The sequence below is a fragment of the Bombus bifarius genome, unplaced genomic scaffold (genome assembly GCF_011952205.1).
Source record: "Bombus bifarius isolate JDL3187 unplaced genomic scaffold, Bbif_JDL3187 scf7180000008244, whole genome shotgun sequence".
Classification (NCBI taxonomy): Eukaryota; Metazoa; Arthropoda; class Insecta; order Hymenoptera; family Apidae; genus Bombus; species Bombus bifarius.
In genome coordinates this window covers 1-16,504 of record NW_022884538.1, presented here as the reverse complement: position 1 = coordinate 16,504, position 16,504 = coordinate 1, and the positions used below count along the sequence as shown (strand labels likewise).

At 36.5% G+C, this 16,504-nt stretch overlaps 1 protein-coding gene across 1 annotated transcript; it reads right to left on the bottom strand.

Annotated features, from left to right (window-relative positions):
• Nucleotides 1-4,854: 4,854 nt before the first annotated feature.
• On the bottom strand, nt 4,855-11,225 carry LOC117211801. The gene is made up of 2 exons (XM_033456018.1): nt 10,824-11,225; nt 4,855-9,320 (listed from the first exon to the last, which is right to left on the bottom strand). The coding sequence occupies exons 1-2, from the start codon at nt 11,095-11,097 to the stop codon at nt 9,253-9,255; spliced, it is 342 nt and encodes a 113-aa protein (XP_033311909.1). The 5' UTR covers nt 11,098-11,225; the 3' UTR covers nt 4,855-9,252.
• Nucleotides 11,226-16,504: the final 5,279 nt, after the last annotated feature.

Sequence of the window (16,504 nt, the reverse complement as noted above, 5' to 3'; positions counted from 1 at the left end):
GAATTCCACGATTACAGAAACTACAAATTACAGAGATCGCATCTTCGGCTTGGCCGATGTTCGCCACCGTTTTTCGCTTTCCAGACGAAATCGCCACACACCGCCGCGCTAATTGGCATTATCATTCGCTTCTGCGCAGCAATTACATCCCCGTTTTGGCTGATGTTGCTCGCTGCTCCTCAGTTTCCGGACAGAATCGCCACACTGCCGCGCTAATTCGCCTATCATCTGCTCCTGGAGGTTCGACAGGCTCGCTGCGAACAGTGCTGGATACGCTCGCTCGTCTCAGCGAGGGTACTCAACTTTCCGATTCTCTTCGAATCTCGCCGTCCTGTTTCCTAATTTAACGAGAATTCCTCTTTGAACAGAAATTTTACATCTTCGCTTTGGCTCGTTCCTCTTCCACTTTCAAACAGAATTCCAACGCTGTCGCGCTAATTCGCCTATCGTCTGCCCCCTGACTTCCTCGAAGACTCGATATTCGATCGACTATCAGGTGAGCAAAAGGAAGAAGCATGGACTTTTGTTACCTTCGCATTTAATAGACGCAAATTCCTTGCTCGGCTCTTTTTATTGCGTTAGACGTTGCACCGATAACGTTAATTGGCAGTTCAGTGTTTTTGAGGAAAATTATCGATTCATCGTGTTTCTCATCGTCGATCGTTATTTCATCGTTTCACGCGTGATCTGTTCGATATGAAATCCCTCTATTGGAAAGTTAATATCGTAGATAAGGAAGGATGATGACCGACAAAAATTCGAGTGTGTGAATCTGTCTTTGATAAAACAAGGAAGCCCTTTTTATGAAAAGATAGTGGTAGATTTTATATTTTAATATGGAACGTACCGTACAAAGCAAACTTAATAAAATTCGACGGTTGTACACGGTTCCCTTGTGCAGTATAGAAGTCGCGAAACTTTGCAATACGATTCAATTCCATCGTGAAGCTCGAGATCGATCGATTTTACTGCTCTTTTCGCTGTAAAGCTCCTTACGCAAATGAAATTTAGCGAAATTTATTCGTACACATGCGCGAAAAGTTTGTTCGTTAAACGTAGGTTCTATTAGATTTCGTAATTCTATTTTGCTGTTTTATAAAATTAATATATATATATATATTTGGATGCAACGCTTTTTTCTTTAGGTAGCGTTTATCGACAAAAAGGCAATTTTCATTTAACGTTACTTTCATAGTCGCTGGCACGATTACATATTAATAGCTCGATTCTGAAAAGAAACGTCGAGCGGCGTTTTCCTCGTTTCTTGTTTCCGTGCTGTCCACTTGAATCTTTAATAATTTGTTGCTGTATTCGTCGGTATAGCGATGCATCAATCATATGTTTGCTGTCCCATCGTTTCGAAGGAACGCGTGAGAGAGTCGTGCCGTTTAACACGTTCGCTCCTGATCGTTGATCACCCTTCCATCATCTACGATACTGTACACATACGCTAATAAATAATTTTCATAGGAAAGCTATTTTCACGCTACAGGTATTTATGTAAAACTTCGTGTCTCTGAGTTATTACGAGAACTTTCTTAACGTTTCGTGCTTGAGAAGCGTTTCAACGTTCCTCTCGATCGACTCGGCGAGAATGAAGAAATATCTCGTTCCAATTTGTATGGAAACATTTTGCCAGATCAGACGACGAACCGACGACCCAAGCACCGTTAATGAAACCTGTCTGGACTTACAGACAGGTCAAATAGCAAAGATGAAAGCGGTGCAAAGAATTGCAAAAATCGTACGAATGGCAGTGGATGCACCACGATATCTCAGAGATGAGGCTTAAAAATCTCGAAGAATCGTCCTAATGAAAATTGGCAGTAGCGCGAAAGCAAATAAAAAATGATACGAAAAATTTGCCAATTGGCAAGCAAAGAGGCGAACAAGCGTGGAACCGCAGGCGGAACGCTGAGAACACTCACCAACAGTTGGCACGCGATGGGAAGATCCTTCGATAGAAGAGACCGGATCGTTTTCGACAGGATCCAGATTGGCCACGCGAAACTTACTCGCGGAACCTCCATCCGGTGGCAATCGACGCGTGTCGATCGTTCGCGAAGGAACCTGGCGAAACCGGGACAAACTCGCCAGAACGCCATAAGAACGCTCTGGTAATACGAAGAATATCGAGAAGCCTTTTCTGAGGAATCTCAAATTTATCCAAAACGATAAACTTTTCTACGATCGCATTTAACCGTCGCTAATCAGCACGGTACACGTAGCTAATGACGCGCTTTAATACGACGAACGTGGAATAAGGCAATTTTGTAACGAGAACACGCCGAAATACCGACTACCCATTTTACCTCTTTTCACCTGTTCGGCTTTCCTTTTATACCCACGTCGGTTAAGAAATTATAATATTTCATGCTTTTTAAACGAGGAGCAAACGTGAGCTCCGAGTTACGTTAAATACAGGGCGCGGCTAAATTTAGTTTCGCGTTCGCTCCAACACACGAAAGATAGCGAGGTTCCATTAAAAGAGGAAAATAAAACATTAATTATCTTGATAATAGCGGGCATCAATTAAGTCGCGAGACGCGAACAACGTTGATTGTATTAATCTTCCCAAGCTATCTGAATCATAAAACATACTTTACATGCTCTTTTACGTATCCTTGAATCTAACGCGAATATTCATACTTTCGCCTTCTGATGAATCGTTCTTCGTTTAATCGAACGTAAACCTTTCACATTGACGTAAAAACAGCAGGCTTGACGGAGATCCAGAAGTCGCTTCGTGACAACACGATATATTTATTCGAAGATGATCTATATCAGTTATACGTGCATACGTGTACACTATGCTAGAAATACGATATTTCCGTGCTACGTTACATGCTGAATTACATTACATGCCGCTTACGAAAGCACGAATTACGTTTTTTACCCCTGTGTACTTTATAAACAGTCTCGACTGGACTGCTGGTCGGACGTACGAGCTTTCACGCGCGTTTAGTTGACTGAAAGTCAGTGTGCAGCCGATGCAATGTAAACGCCAAAGTCAGCAAAATGAAGGAACATCTCAAAGAAGCGCGAAGTGATGCTCGAACGTATCGAAGCTTTTGGAACCAATATTTCTCGTTTAATTTAACACACGTGTCTCTACATGGAAGTTCGCGTGCTACAGCAGACCAGTGGAATGAATCGATCCCTTTGTCGTTAATCGGAAAGGAAAACAAGAAATTGGGAGGACACGTGCTTATTAAGTGGTGCGTCGTTGATATTAATACCTATACAAGTTTAGATTATCCACGGAATCGTCGCCTACCATATTAATTATGCATATGGTGATAATTCTTGGTAATTACGCGGTGCAGGAAATTTCGATGGCCTTGAAATATATGGCCAAGGTCGACATTTGGAATATTTTCCTTCCACGCGCAGGATCGCCGCTTAGTCTTAGTTTTCCAAAATACTGGCAAACTGCTGCGATTAAATTTGGCTTGCGATTACGCTTCGTTCTGCAATCGGTAGCCGCGTTTTTCTATGATCCGACATAAACCGAAAGTAAATACCAGCGAATAATGGTAAATATCGCGCGAAGAGAGAAGATACACGACGAAACAAAAACAAATCAAAGTCATCTGTAGTTTCGTACGAGCTCTAACGATGTTTATTCATCGCGACGTAGAGACTCGGTGCTTCGGTTTCTCTTTCGTTCCAGTAGTATTCCGTATACGTAGGCGAACAAACGACAAGCTGACAGGCTGTGTAAACAGAATTTTTTCCATTGTCACGCCGCTTGCATTTGCTTGGAATGAAAAGGGGCGCGTATGTGGACCTTGTCTCGTAATTCCGACCCACTTTAATATCGTTCTTCCTCGTAGCCTTGGGTACCGATAAACGCACCGCACACCATGTATCGCGTCCCCTGCAAGATCGCAACTTCGAAATTTCTTCTTTGACCGTAGACATACTGAACGAACGCGAACGACGTTAGTTAATAAGAAAGTTAGGAGCTGGAAATAATATCACTGTTACGACTTTTCGATAACATCATTTTCACAGGAAACCTTAAAGCAATAGAAGCAATGGCCGAAGCGCTACTTCTGCAAATTGTGATTACATTTTCCTCGAATGTTTATCTGCCGCGAAAATCCACGTTTCACGTTTCACGTGTGTGTATGTATAATATGTAAATCATAGGAGATTATCACCGAGCCCCTAGTGTCAGCAAATTACATTTCATTTCCAGGATACAATTAGCAGTCATATTCCGATCAAATATTCATGTTGCGTGAACAGTCGCCAGACGACGATCGCTCGAACGATGGTTCTCCGGTGGTGGAACGGTTTCACAGGGTATAACAACAGAAGATCGCCAGCCGATTGTACAGCTAAAACAAACAATGAAAAATGTTCGTGTAAACGTGTGCTCTATCCGTATTTGTCTATGAGATTTAGCGAATGTTAAAATAAGCGGAGCAAACTTGTTAAAAACGTGGAGACCCAGGGTTGAAACTAGAGCGAGCTTTTCAACCAACTCGGCAAACGCCAGAAATCATTCCCCTGTCGACGAGCGAACGGATGATTCGTCGTCTTCGGTTCGTTCATTTGTTAAGCAACAGGTAGAGCGAAGAAGATTCTCTCGAATCAACAGCAGGACTATGGTGCGTGAATTCTGGCAGTAAGACGTTTGACGAAGGCAGACAGAACATTTTCCGGTGTGTTTCAGGCCGCCAAGTAGGTTCCACGTGTTTTGTTACATCCTGTACATGCACTCGGGTTTGTTTGCTACGATTATATTTGCCGAATAATTGTAGCTGTTTTCAAAGCGAAGAGATGGTTATCATAGAAGAGCGATCGGAGAAAAAAAAAGCAAAAGTGGGATGAAACAAGGTGTCGGCCGAATCACACATACGAATTATATTTATGTTCTGTTCCCATATACGAGTGGCATACATTGTTACAGTCGTGTTTATTCGCTAGACACAGTAGTTTTAAATAATGAACTTAATCGCGAAGGCCGTTATTGTACATGCTTGTACACGTTTCGACAAGATTTTTCATCGATCGACATTTATTATTTATTAATAATAGTCCGGTCGTATCATAGACCGTTATCTGTGCTCGTGTCCTTATCGCTAAAGGCCTCTGTACACGTTGAGCCACGTTGCGGCGCATGCATCGACACTTAGGTCTCGTGATTACACGTTACGATGCATGTAGTTTGATATCGGCGAATCACCATCAAACGGCAACTTTTATCGACGCTTCCCGTCTTGGTTGGCGAGCAAAGTCCCGTAGACACGCGGCTTTCAACGTGCAGAGGGCGCCATCGATACCAAACATAATTTTTACATTGCATAAATAGGAGACTCTCGTCCAGTGAATACACGCTTATCCGAACAAACCGCAATTAGTTCCTTTTCCGTCATTAACTAACGCTATCCTAAGTTTCAAGCCCATCAATTATTATCAAAATTTCCTTGAAAATTTCACGATGTTAGTACTAGTACGACGATCAATTTGTCCTCTTGACATCTCGCAGACAATGCGGTGTACATTCGCAGGGCTTCGCAAAAATGTTCAGAGATTTTCCAAGCACCTAAAAAAATAAAACGGAGCTGATAATTGAGTCTATTACTGATATCCGAAGATATCCAAACATTCGCGTAAAAATCGTTCGCTGGTGTCTTCATCGGATTAACCTCGAAGAACATATCTCGTGAAGATTTCTATGCGCGTTGAAACATGTTGCGGTGCATCGGCATCGGAAGCAACTTATACCGCTGCAACGATCGCAATCCCGCGTTAGTTGGTAAGGTAGATCGTATTTGGAATGGAAATTTCAACGCACAGAGGGCAGCATCGACGTTGAATGTAATTTACGGTACACCCTCGTCGTTGCATTTCGTTCGTCGATCGTTGGGCGAAGTTGATGCGATCGAAAAGCAGAATCACGCGATTGATTATCTTCTTGCCCATTTTCTGCTTTTCTTAAATTTTCTATTTTCTACAACCGACATACCTCCTATCGGAATATGATCAAACATTTTCAGACACGTGTTTCAACGTCGGTACATTGAGAGGAGTCGGTAATGCGGATTTTACGCGGACTCTAAGCATCGCAACGTGTTTCAACGTCTACAGCGACCTTAAGAAGATACATTTCGAACAATTATTGGATTAAATTACGTATAAATTACGTAAATTCAACTTTCCTCCCACCGGTACAATTAAAGTGTAAAACATTATTACAAGCGTCGAGTTGGAATTAATTTTCTATTACTTATACATTATATTTATCCCTTAGATTAATTACCAGTTACATACACAAATACTGTCAGGAGCTCGATGCTGTTCACTTGTGTGCCTCGCCTTATTTAGTAACAATATACATACATACATAAGTTTATCGTATTTAAATTGTAGCAAAAATTCGATATACGTGAAACAATATCGTTACTCATGGCGTTAAAATTTTACGTCTTACGCGATAAAATAGCATAACGCTAAAAAACAGTTTCTTTACAGGAGATCGTTCGTCAGTCGTTTCTTGTTACGTGCTAAACATTCTGCCGCGTATACGGTGCTGGGCAAAATTTCATTTACCTATTAAATAACAAATAAGAAATTGAAATAACGTTTTAATTGCGAATAAGAACGAAATTTCTTATTTAAATAAGATACTTCTTATTTAAATAATTCAATAATGCCCAACACTGCACGCAGTACATACATATATTTACAATTCGGTAATTCAAAGACACATTATTCTCAGTATCATCTGTACAAGCCCTTATATCGACATAGCTAAGAATTATGTATTTTGTACACAATTAACTTACTGTACATTGTTTTCGACAGAAATTTCAATAGTATTAAACGATTGAAGTTTTTCCATAATTACTATTCGTCATTAATTTAATTATCGATTATTCGCAACTAAGAAAAGCGAAGTTTAAGCATTGAAATAAATAATTTGCATCGGAGTTGTGCGAAATTACAATTGAATTGCTTCGAGAATTATAATTGCAAAATAATTCAATTACACTCGTGATCGAAGTAATTTGTGATTACAAATCGAACTAAATGAAAAGGTTTCCGTTACGTAATTACTATACATTAAGTAATTAAATTACAGTGTAATTTAATTAGGACAACTGCGATATACACTGTTCTCCACAATATTAACAGCGCGGAGGATTATCCTTGAATCCTGGAAATATTCTCAGAAGAAAAGACCTATTTTTAGTTTTCTATCTTGACCAGCAGTATATGTCTCAGATCCGTTAATGACTTTATCGATATTTTCACAAATTAGATGCAATGGAACATGTTGTATTTATGCGAGTCTGTTGATGATCTTGTTTCACATTAGCAGTTTTGTGGTACGAGATTAAACAGCATTGCTGTAAACGAATATTAATATAACATGAATTGTTTTCAATTGAAAATCCTAAGAAAACGATTTCAGATGGAGGTAATTCTGTTTGCATCGCTATAGTATTTCATGGATGTATTCAAAGCACATCTAGAGTTAATTACGGTGCAAGACAATTTCGTTGCCACAATTAAATTACTAAGCGTTATAAATAATCTTTAGGCATGTAACAAATCACACGCATTTGTAGAAATACGAGAATTTCAGAGAATACATAACATGATTTCTGATGATAAATAAAAATACATCTCTGCGCGTGTGTTTGTCAATAGGCCAATGTTTGTATAACGAATATTTGTACAAAACTGCGTATCTTGTATCGAACTTTCAATTCCTAAATGTATAATATGATATTTACGCGTACCACGATGCAAAAAAAGGAAAGGAAACAGACCGAGAATTTGTAAGATATCTCCAGTGGTAACAGAACCCGACAAATTTATACAAAGGATCATACTCGTTTCTGTGAACCATATTCGCAATTCACGAGGTGCCCATGGGGGCATACACACGTACAAACACGCTGACCTATCGGTATACAACATTCACGACGTCACGACACGAAAGATTTATCCCGTGAGACAGACAGCAAGTGTTTCCCATCGTGCGATTCTCCAACTATACGCACACGTACACGACGTGCTCTGGTAGAAAGAGATTAAGGTGCGACGAGATCTATCTCGACATTTTCATGTTTTTCTTTATAGGACAGAACTACACGCGCAACGAGACAACCTCGATTTTCTAGAACAATTATTGACTTCGCAATTTGACAATTAGTCATTAACCGAGAACGAAAGAGCGGACGATTATTTAATGTCGGACTGCGGATTTTTGTGCATTTATTTTGACGCGTATATCCAACAGTATGTTAAGTATCCAAAGCAAGATATTTACTCTAATGTTCAGTAGAGACGAAACAAAGGCTCGTTTCTTTAGCTCCATTCGTAAAGATGTAAAAATGCACGAAAGTTCGCAGTCTATTACATTAATACAAGTTAAGAAACATCTTTAGGAAATGAGAAAACCGACCATTTTCCTCGACAGGAGGAAGAGGCGTCTTCGTTCGCTCTCCTGTTCCCGGAAAGCCGTGAAACAGCTGAAGACAGACTTTATCCTACTTTGTCGCAAGTACAGCGTGAAAAGATCGCAACACGATTTATGAAGTACAGCGAACATGTCACAAAAAGAAGATCCTGGCAAAGCGCGTACTCGTTTGTCCCACTGACTATTCTCACAGTGGTCGCTCTAAGAACCTCGGAGAGTGCAACTCGAGAACGCACTTGCAATAAAAAAAAAAAAGAAATATTCGTTCATCCGCCACTGTAAAGCGTGTAATTCTAAACGCGTTTGGAAAAACCATTTTCTCGCGGTGCTCTCTTTTTTCCAGAGCGCGTCGCCTACTTTTATTAACGACGCGTCGCAAGAGCTGCTGAATTGTCTGCGACGTTGTTGCTTCAATAATATCAAACTTGCTAACTAATCGTGGCTATTTCAATGCATATTGTGAATATGTCTCTGTTCGTTACTAACAACACGAGCTGCGACGCTCGTTTCCAATAGCGTGCTCTCCACACTCGCGTTAAATCACATGCCTACAGTAGCGCACGTGTGCAGCTGGCTTTCAAGGAGCAACCACACCGGCGTATTCGCCAACGTAACGACGAGATAAACGATGCGTGAAGTTGGAGGCCGAGCGTGACATCGAGTGACGGCCCGATGCTGCGTGTTTCAGCAACTCGTTTCTCGTGCAACTTCAAACAACCAGTTCTTTTGTTGCTGCTGCGTTTCCCGTCAATGGCACGTCCCGTCGATGTTGCGACCGAGGTATTCATAGAACGAAACCAGGGGCCGTGTCAACCCTGTTGTTTCGAGGTGCCTGGCGAATTCGGATCTTGCCCACCACTGCTCGATTGACCTGCAACTAATTCGTGACAGTCAGACGATTAGTCTCTTAACCGGCTAAGACGAAATATATATCTCGTCGTGTCAAGTACGTCCTGTTGAGTCCTACGAAATGGAACTAACTAGTTGAGAAAGAGACTGTACAATCGTGGAAACGCTGTAGCAAACGATCTATACAGCCGATCTGTCTTGAGCAGATTGGACACAGGAAACACGTCGAATTATTAATCGTATTATTAATTACACGATCGATTGAGAACGATGTAAGAAACGGTACAGACTGCCGGGGAAATATCTATGTGTTACCAGACCAAAATTAGAATTGCCGAGTGTCTCCGAGACAAATTGCGATTTTCAGAAAGGGCGATTCAGAAAGGTAGCGCGTGAGAAAGGATATGAAGTTTAATTTCTAGTCATTTTATGACGTGGAACACATTTTGCTAGTTACAGTTAGAATTACAGAACTATCCATAGCCATTACGTAACTAATTAGAATTACATAGGATTATGAATTCCATTTATTCCATAAATAAAATTAGAGGTTCGATGAGGAACGATGCTGATTAAAAATAGAGCATGTTCACGTTCCACCGTAGTGAAACAAGAAATATCGTCATTCTTCTTACGTCCATTATTTCTGATTAAAGTGTAACTTTACATTATGTCAAGAGTAATAAAGGCTCATGCATAGTAAGCGAGCGAAGGCCAGAGCATCTGAATATTAAGAAAATGGCAGAATCGGCCTTGATTCAACGATAATACAAGCGAGTACCGGCGTACTACGGTGCTCGTTTCGAACAAAGATCCATAAAACGAATAAGAACTAAAACAATATAAAAAGATCATATACTTTCTCCAAGAAATAAATTCGAACAGCCCTTTTTCCGATATACGCTTTATGACACGGCTGTGGCGTTTAGTTTGGAGTCCCTGGGCGATTGCACAGATTGAACAGACACTTTGCACGTAGAAAGGTCGCATCGGTTCTTGCCACATACAGCCGTGCCATAAATTAAGGATTCCGAAGGGTCTCGACTGGCCTCGAGCACTGGCGTCAAGCGCTGGCGTCAAGTACCGGCGTCTCAATTCTTCAGACTTCAGACAAGGAATTTTCTCACGGTCACCGGAGAGGCCACCTTCGACGATTCCTCGAATCACCTCGCATCCGCTCTAGAAAAGGCAAATTTCTACGAGAGAGACGCGAGATGTCTGAGATGCACCGATTGGGTGTTGTTTTTTTAGAGAAGCGGGGCAATCAGCAACCTTGAAGACCTTTGATCAAAAGGATGACTCCCGGAGGAGGTGGCTGAGGCAAGGAAGACAATTTTAGAGTTACAAGTTTAGAGAGTGCTAATTTTCAAACGACCAGATTTTTGGGTCCCTCTGGACGTGGCTTCTTACGTCCGTAATAAATTAAAAGTAGGAACGATAAGAATGAAAAAACGAAAGAAAGGAGCGGTGTCTGCGAGCATTCGGATGCTTCCATAAGCTTAAGTTTAAGTATATTTGTCGTATGGCTAACCTGTCTCCATGGAAAGCTCTTCGAATCGATCCGGCAGATCCAACATCGCAGGTTCAGCGTGGCGGCCCAAAATCTCCGTCAGGGCATTCCTCCTTCCGGCTCTCCCGGTCGAAAGGAACTCTTTCGCCCTGTCGTCGCCCTCGTAGGAGCCTGGGCTGCGCGCACCACGCATGTAAGTTCCCGAACCATTTCCTGTTGCCCCAGGATCCTTCGTGTCCGGTACATTGCCGATCTCCGCGGGACTGATTGATCCCGATCGTCCCGGCGTTAGCATCTTTTTCAACGCTGCAGCAGACAGATCGAATTAGTTTAATCTATTCCTCCGGACACTTTGATAACGTTGCAAGACAAACCCTTCCAAATAACTAACTGCAACGCGTACGATTTAACTGAGATTGCTTCGTCGTTTCCTACTTCGCGCACAATGTTATTAGTATCGTGTGTATAGAATTTTAGTACTGTTATTTGTATACGATTTTATTATTGTTATCTGTGTACAATGTTATTGTTGTTATTTGCATGCAATGTTATTATTTGCTAGCTGTGCACAATGTTATTGTTGTTGTATGTACACAATCCTATTATTGTTGTGTGTACAATGTTATTATTTTGCTGCATATATTATATATATATATATATATCTGCATACGATGTTATTATTGTGCTATGTGTACGCAATCCTATTATTGTTATTTGTATACAATCTTGTTATTATTATTTTCATACAATGTTATTATTTTGCTATGTGTACACAATCCTATTATTGTTGTGTACACAATGATATCATTGTTATTTGTATACAATCTTGTTGTTATTATTTTCCTACAATGTTATTGTTTTGCTATGTGTACACAATCCTATTATTGTTGTGTACACAATGATATCATTGTTATTTGTATACAATCTTGTTGTTATTATTTTCCTACAATGTTATTGTTTTGCTATGTGTACACAATCCTATTATTGTTGTGTACACAATGGTATCATTGTTATTTGTATACAATCTTGTTGTTATTATTTTCCTACAATGTTATTGTTTTGCTATGTGTACACAATCCTATTATTGTTGTGTACACAATGTTATCATTGTTATTTGTACACAATCTTGTTGTTATTATTTTCATGCAATGTTATTGTTTTGCTATGTGTACACAATCTTATTATTGTTGTGTACACAATGTTATTATTTCGCTATGTGTACACAATGATATCATTGTTATTTGTATACAATCCTGTTGTTATTATTTTCATGCAATGTTATTGTTTTGCTATGTGTACACAATCCTATTATTGTTGTGTACACAATGTTATTATTTCGCTATGTGTACACAATGTTATCACTGTTATTTGTATACAATCTTGTTGTTATTATTTTCTTACAATGTTATTGTTTTGCTATGTGTACACAATGATATCATTGGTATTTGTATACAATCCTGTTGTTATTATTTTCATGCAATGTTATTATTTTGCTTTGTGTACATAATTCTATTATTGTTGTGTACACAATGTTATTATTTCGCTATGTGTACACAATGTTATCACTGTTATTTGTATACAATCTTGTTGTTATTATTTTCTTACAATGTTATTGTTTTGCTATGTGTACACAATCCTATTATTGTTGTGTACACAATGATATCATTGTTATTTGTATACAATCTTGTTGTTATTATTTTCATACAATGTTATTATTTTGCTATGTGTACACAATGATATCATTGGTATTTGTATACAATCCTGTTGTTATTATTTTCATGCAATGTTATTATTTTGCTATGTGTACACAATTCTATTATTGTTGTGTACACAATGTTATTATTTCGCTATGTGTACACAATGTTATCACTGTTATCTGTATACAATCTTGTTATTATTATTTTCATACAATGTTATTGTTTTGCTATGTGTACACAATCCTATTATTGTTGTGTACACAATGATATCATTGTTATTTGTATACAATCTTGTTGTTATTATTTTCATACAATGTTATTGTTTTGCTATGTGTACACAATCCTATTATTGTTGTGTACACAATGATATCATTGTTATTTGTATACAATCTTGTTGTTATTATTTTCATACAATGTTATTATTTTGCTATGTGTACACAATGATATCATTGGTATTTGTATACAATCCTGTTGTTATTATTTTCATGCAATGTTATTATTTTGCTATGTGTACACAATTCTATTATTGTTGTGTACACAATGTTATTATTTCGCTATGTGTACACAATGTTATCACTGTTATCTGTATACAATCTTGTTATTATTATTTTCATACAATGTTATTGTTTTGCTATGTGTACACAATCCTATTATTGTTGTGTACACAATGTTATTATTTCGCTATGTGTACACAATGTTATCATTGTTATTAGTATACAATCTTGTTATTATTATTTTCATACAATGTTATTGTTTTGCTATGTGTACACAATCTTATTATTGTTGTGTACACAATGATATCATTGTTATTTGTATACAATCCTGTTGTTATTATTTTCATGCAATGTTATTGTTTTGCTATGTGTACACAATCCTATTATTGTTGTGTACACAATGTTATTATTTCGCTATGTGTACACAATGGTATCACTGTTATTTGTATACAATCCTGTTGTTATTATTTTCATGCAATGTTATTGTTTTGCTATGTGTACACAATCCTATTATTGTTGTGTACACAATGTTATTATTTCGCTATGTGTACACAATGTTATCACTGTTATTTGTATACAATCTTGTTGTTATTATTTTCATACAATGTTATTGTTTTGCTATGTGTACACAATCCTATTATTGTTGTGTACACAATGATATCAATGTTATTTGTATACAATCTTGTTGTTATTATTTTCATACAATGTTATTGTTTTGCTATGTGTACACAATCCTATTATTGTTGTGTACACAATGTTATTATTTCGCTATGTGTACACAATGGTATCACTGTTATTTGTATACAATCCTGTTGTTATTATTTTCATGCAATGTTATTGTTTTGCTATGTGTACACAATCCTATTATTGTTGTGTACACAATGTTATTATTTCGCTATGTGTACACAATGTTATCACTGTTATTTGTATACAATCTTGTTGTTATTATTTTCATACAATGTTATTGTTTTGCTATGTGTACACAATCTTATTATTGTTGTGTACACAATGATATCATTGTTATTTGTATACAATCCTGTTGTTATTATTTTCATGCAATGTTATTGTTTTGCTATGTGTACACAATCCTATTATTGTTGTGTACACAATGATATCATTGTTATTTGTATACAATCCTGTTGTTATTATTTTCATGCAATGTTATTGTTTTGCTATGTGTACACAATCCTATTATTGTTGTGTACACAATGATATCATTGTTATTTGTATACAATCTTGTTGTTATTATTTTCATACAATGTTATTATTTTGCTATGTGTACACAATGATATCATTGGTATTTGTATACAATCCTGTTGTTATTATTTTCATGCAATGTTATTATTTTGCTATGTGTACACAATTCTATTATTGTTGTGTACACAATGTTATTATTTCGCTATGTGTACACAATGTTATCACTGTTATCTGTATACAATCTTGTTATTATTATTTTCATACAATGTTATTGTTTTGCTATGTGTACACAATCCTATTATTGTTGTGTACACAATGATATCATTGTTATTTGTATACAATCTTGTTGTTATTATTTTCATACAATGTTATTGTTTTGCTATGTGTACACAATCCTATTATTGTTGTGTACACAATGATATCATTGTTATTTGTATACAATCTTGTTGTTATTATTTTCATACAATGTTATTATTTTGCTATGTGTACACAATGATATCATTGGTATTTGTATACAATCCTGTTGTTATTATTTTCATGCAATGTTATTATTTTGCTATGTGTACACAATTCTATTATTGTTGTGTACACAATGTTATTATTTCGCTATGTGTACACAATGTTATCACTGTTATCTGTATACAATCTTGTTATTATTATTTTCATACAATGTTATTGTTTTGCTATGTGTACACAATCCTATTATTGTTGTGTACACAATGTTATTATTTCGCTATGTGTACACAATGTTATCATTGTTATTAGTATACAATCTTGTTATTATTATTTTCATACAATGTTATTGTTTTGCTATGTGTACACAATCTTATTATTGTTGTGTACACAATGATATCATTGTTATTTGTATACAATCCTGTTGTTATTATTTTCATGCAATGTTATTGTTTTGCTATGTGTACACAATCCTATTATTGTTGTGTACACAATGTTATTATTTCGCTATGTGTACACAATGGTATCACTGTTATTTGTATACAATCCTGTTGTTATTATTTTCATGCAATGTTATTGTTTTGCTATGTGTACACAATCCTATTATTGTTGTGTACACAATGTTATTATTTCGCTATGTGTACACAATGTTATCACTGTTATTTGTATACAATCTTGTTGTTATTATTTTCTTACAATGTTATTGTTTTGCTATGTGTACACAATCCTATTATTGTTGTGTACACAATGATATCATTGTTATTTGTATACAATCTTGTTGTTATTATTTTCATACAATGTTATTATTTTGCTATGTGTACACAATGATATCATTGGTATTTGTATACAATCCTGTTGTTATTATTTTCATGCAATGTTATTATTTTGCTATGTGTACACAATTCTATTATTGTTGTGTACACAATGTTATTATTTCGCTATGTGTACACAATGTTATCACTGTTATCTGTATACAATCTTGTTATTATTATTTTCATACAATGTTATTGTTTTGCTATGTGTACACAATCCTATTATTGTTGTGTACACAATGATATCATTGTTATTTGTATACAATCTTGTTGTTATTATTTTCATACAATGTTATTGTTTTGCTATGTGTACACAATCCTATTATTGTTGTGTACACAATGATATCATTGTCATTTGTATACAATCTTGTTGTTATTATTTTCATACAATGTTATTATTTTGCTATGTGTACACAATGATATCATTGGTATTTGTATACAATCCTGTTGTTATTATTTTCATGCAATGTTATTATTTTGCTATGTGTACACAATTCTATTATTGTTGTGTACACAATGTTATTATTTCGCTATGTGTACACAATGTTATCACTGTTATCTGTATACAATCTTGTTATTATTATTTTCATACAATGTTATTGTTTTGCTATGTGTACACAATCCTATTATTGTTGTGTACACAATGATATCATTGTTATTTGTATACAATCCTGTTGTTATTATTTTCATGCAATGTTATTGTTTTGCTATGTGTACACAATCCTATTATTGTTGTGTACACAATGTTATTATTTCGCTATGTGTACACAATGGTATCACTGTTATTTGTATACAATCCTGTTGTTATTATTTTCATGCAATGTTATTGTTTTGCTATGTGTACACAATCCTATTATTGTTGTGTACACAATGTTATTATTTCGCTATGTGTACACAATGTTATCACTGTTATTTGTATACAATCTTGTTGTTATTATTTTCTTACAATGTTATTGTTTTGCTATGTGTACACAATCCTATTATTGTTGTGTACACAATGATATCATTGTTATTTGTATACAATCTTGTTGTTATTATTTTCATACAAT

Bases quoted from the DNA above. Each gene is read 5' to 3' on its own strand.
- LOC117211801 (XM_033456018.1), bottom strand. From the start codon at position 11,097: ATGCTAACGCCGGGACGATCGGGATCAATCAGTCCCGCGGAGATCGGC. The intron at 9,321-10,823 runs GTTAGCCATACG...GTCACGAATTAG, and splicing joins AGAGCTTTCCATGGAGACAG to TTGCAGGTCAATCGAGCAGT.